Source organism: Triticum urartu, chromosome 5 (assembly GCF_003073215.2).
Source record: "Triticum urartu cultivar G1812 chromosome 5, Tu2.1, whole genome shotgun sequence".
NCBI classification, from domain to species: Eukaryota; Viridiplantae; Streptophyta; class Magnoliopsida; order Poales; family Poaceae; genus Triticum; species Triticum urartu.
The window spans coordinates 165,536,191-165,538,189 of NC_053026.1; the positions used below are offsets into that span (position 1 = coordinate 165,536,191).

The following is a 1,999-nucleotide window of genomic DNA, read 5'->3' on the forward strand; positions in this document are numbered from 1 at the left end:
CATTTACTCCAACAAGTCGTGTGTGTGGCAGAGGCGAGGGGATTTTCCCATGCATCGGTCGGTCGGCCAGTGTCCAGCGTCGCCCCAATTTAAAACCGATTTAAAATTGTTATTTTTTGACACTTTCATTTTTAGCATTATTTTGGCCCAAAACAGTCAGTGTAACACAAAACGATCTAATCGGAGAGGATTCTCCAGAAAATCAATCAAACAAGAGTGAGTGCCTTGATTATCCTTGATCAATAAAGCGTGACATTCTCTCAAAAAAGAAAATCAATCAAACAAGTGAATTTGTCTTTTCTCATCACTTGGATTCTCCCATCTGAATTTATTGACTGCTACCCTGAACCAAAAAGTACACAGGCCAAGTTACAACTGCTTCAATCGGACGCACAAACACACAAGGACACTTCACTTTCGCTGCTCCGGCACACTGCAGACTTCACAGTGGACTGAAAAAGTTAAGGAGAAAGATGCCAATTTTGGTTCGGATGGGTGGGCGAGCTAGCTAGGCGTTGCTACGGAAGGAGCCATAGCCCCTGGCGCTGGCGCGGAGGATGGTCTGGTGGTAGAGCGCTGCGATCGCCGCGCCGATGAACGGCCCCACCCAGAAGATCCACTGCATCACAGGTGAACAACAATGCACTGTCAGTTCAGGCAAGCTCGATCGACACTAAAATTCTTGCCCGATTCCATAATTTCCTACAGTCGGCACCAAGCATTTACCTGATCGCTCCAGGCTTTGTCGCCGTTGTAGATGACGGCGGCGCCGAGACTCCTCGCCGGGTTGATCCCCGTCCCGGTGATCGGGATGGTGGCCAGGTGCACCATGAACACCGCGAACCCGATCGGCAGAGGCGCCAACACCTTCGTTCATCAATCAACATATATCAAAACGAGTGTGCCAAGGCGATAGAAGAAAGGGTTCATCGGAGACAGGTTTGTGCGGCCGGTTACCGGGACGTGGGAGTCACGAGCGTTGCGCTTGGAATCAGTGGCGGAGAAGACGGTGTAGACGAGCACGAAGGTGCCGACGATCTCCGCGGCGAGCCCCGTACCGACCGAGTATCCGGCGCCGACCTCGTTCGCGCCGCCGCCGTGGCGCGCGTAGAGCCCGCTCTGGAACCCCTTGACGAGCCCGACGCCGCAGACGGCGCCGAGGCACTGCGCGGCCATGTAGAGCAGCGCGCGCACCAGGGACACCCTGCGCGCCAGGAAGAGGCCGAACGTCACGGCCGGGTTGATGTGCCCGCCGGAGATGCCGGCGGTGCAGTAGACGAGGACGAAGATCATGCCCCCGAACGCCCACGCGATGCCGAGGATGCCCACCCCGCCGCACGCCGCGTCGGGGCCGGAGGCCGACGCGTCCGTCTGGTGCTTGTACCCGATGACGGTGGACACCGTGATGTAGAGGAAGAGCAGCGTGGCCACGAATTCCGCGATCACCGCGCGGTACAGGGACCACTTGCCGAGCTCATCGACGTCCACCAGCGGCGCCGGTGGAGGGTCGGAGTAGTCCCGGGCGCCGCCGGCCTCGAGGGCACCCACGTCGACCTCTTTGCCCATTTAACCTACTCTGTGGTTTTCTTGGAACTCTAGGATGGAAGTAAGGCTACTTGACAGGTAATTCTTGTGTTTGTGTTGTGGTCTCGTGTGGTTATGAACGGCGGTATTTATAGGGGTTTAAGCCTGTTGGGGCAAGAGGAAGGTTTAAGTTGGTATACATTTCCTTAGTTTTGGAAAGTTTTGTTTTTGAAATGCTTAATTTTGGAAAGTTGACGTGACCTAGCCTGTATACACAGAGGGTGTTTCCTTTTCTGGGGTTGACGCGTGTTCATACTTCAATATTCTGTTCTGGCCTCGTCCAGTCAATTTCCAACATTTATTTACGCTGAATAATCATATTTATTTGTTTATTACGAATTTACAGCTAGGCATCCTTTAAAGTTTTAACCCTCACAGAGCCGCAACGTTTTGAACCATCCAATTTCATATCCCA

General features: G+C 53.5%; 1 protein-coding gene across 1 annotated transcript; it reads right to left on the reverse strand.

Moving 5' to 3' along the window:
• Positions 1-202: 202 nt before the first annotated feature.
• Positions 203-1,652, reverse strand: LOC125508273 (aquaporin PIP2-6). Its single transcript, XM_048672928.1, has 3 exons — positions 958-1,652; positions 727-867; positions 203-619 (listed from the first exon to the last, which is right to left on the reverse strand). Exons 1-3 carry the CDS (start codon positions 1,564-1,566, stop codon positions 509-511), a joined length of 861 nt encoding a protein of 286 aa, XP_048528885.1. The 5' UTR covers positions 1,567-1,652; the 3' UTR covers positions 203-508.
• Positions 1,653-1,999: the final 347 nt, after the last annotated feature.

Excerpts from the sequence above, each read along its gene's own strand:
- LOC125508273 (XM_048672928.1), bottom strand. The coding sequence starts at position 1,566 with ATGGGCAAAGAGGTCGACGTGGGTGCCCTCGAGGCCGGCGGCGCCCGG. Across the intron at positions 868-957 it reads CTCGTGACTCCCACGTCCCG|GTGTTGGCGCCTCTGCCGAT; the intron begins GTAACCGGCCGC and ends TGATGAACGAAG. Across the intron at positions 620-726 it reads ACAAAGCCTGGAGCGATCAG|TGGATCTTCTGGGTGGGGCC; the intron begins GTAAATGCTTGG and ends CCTGTGATGCAG.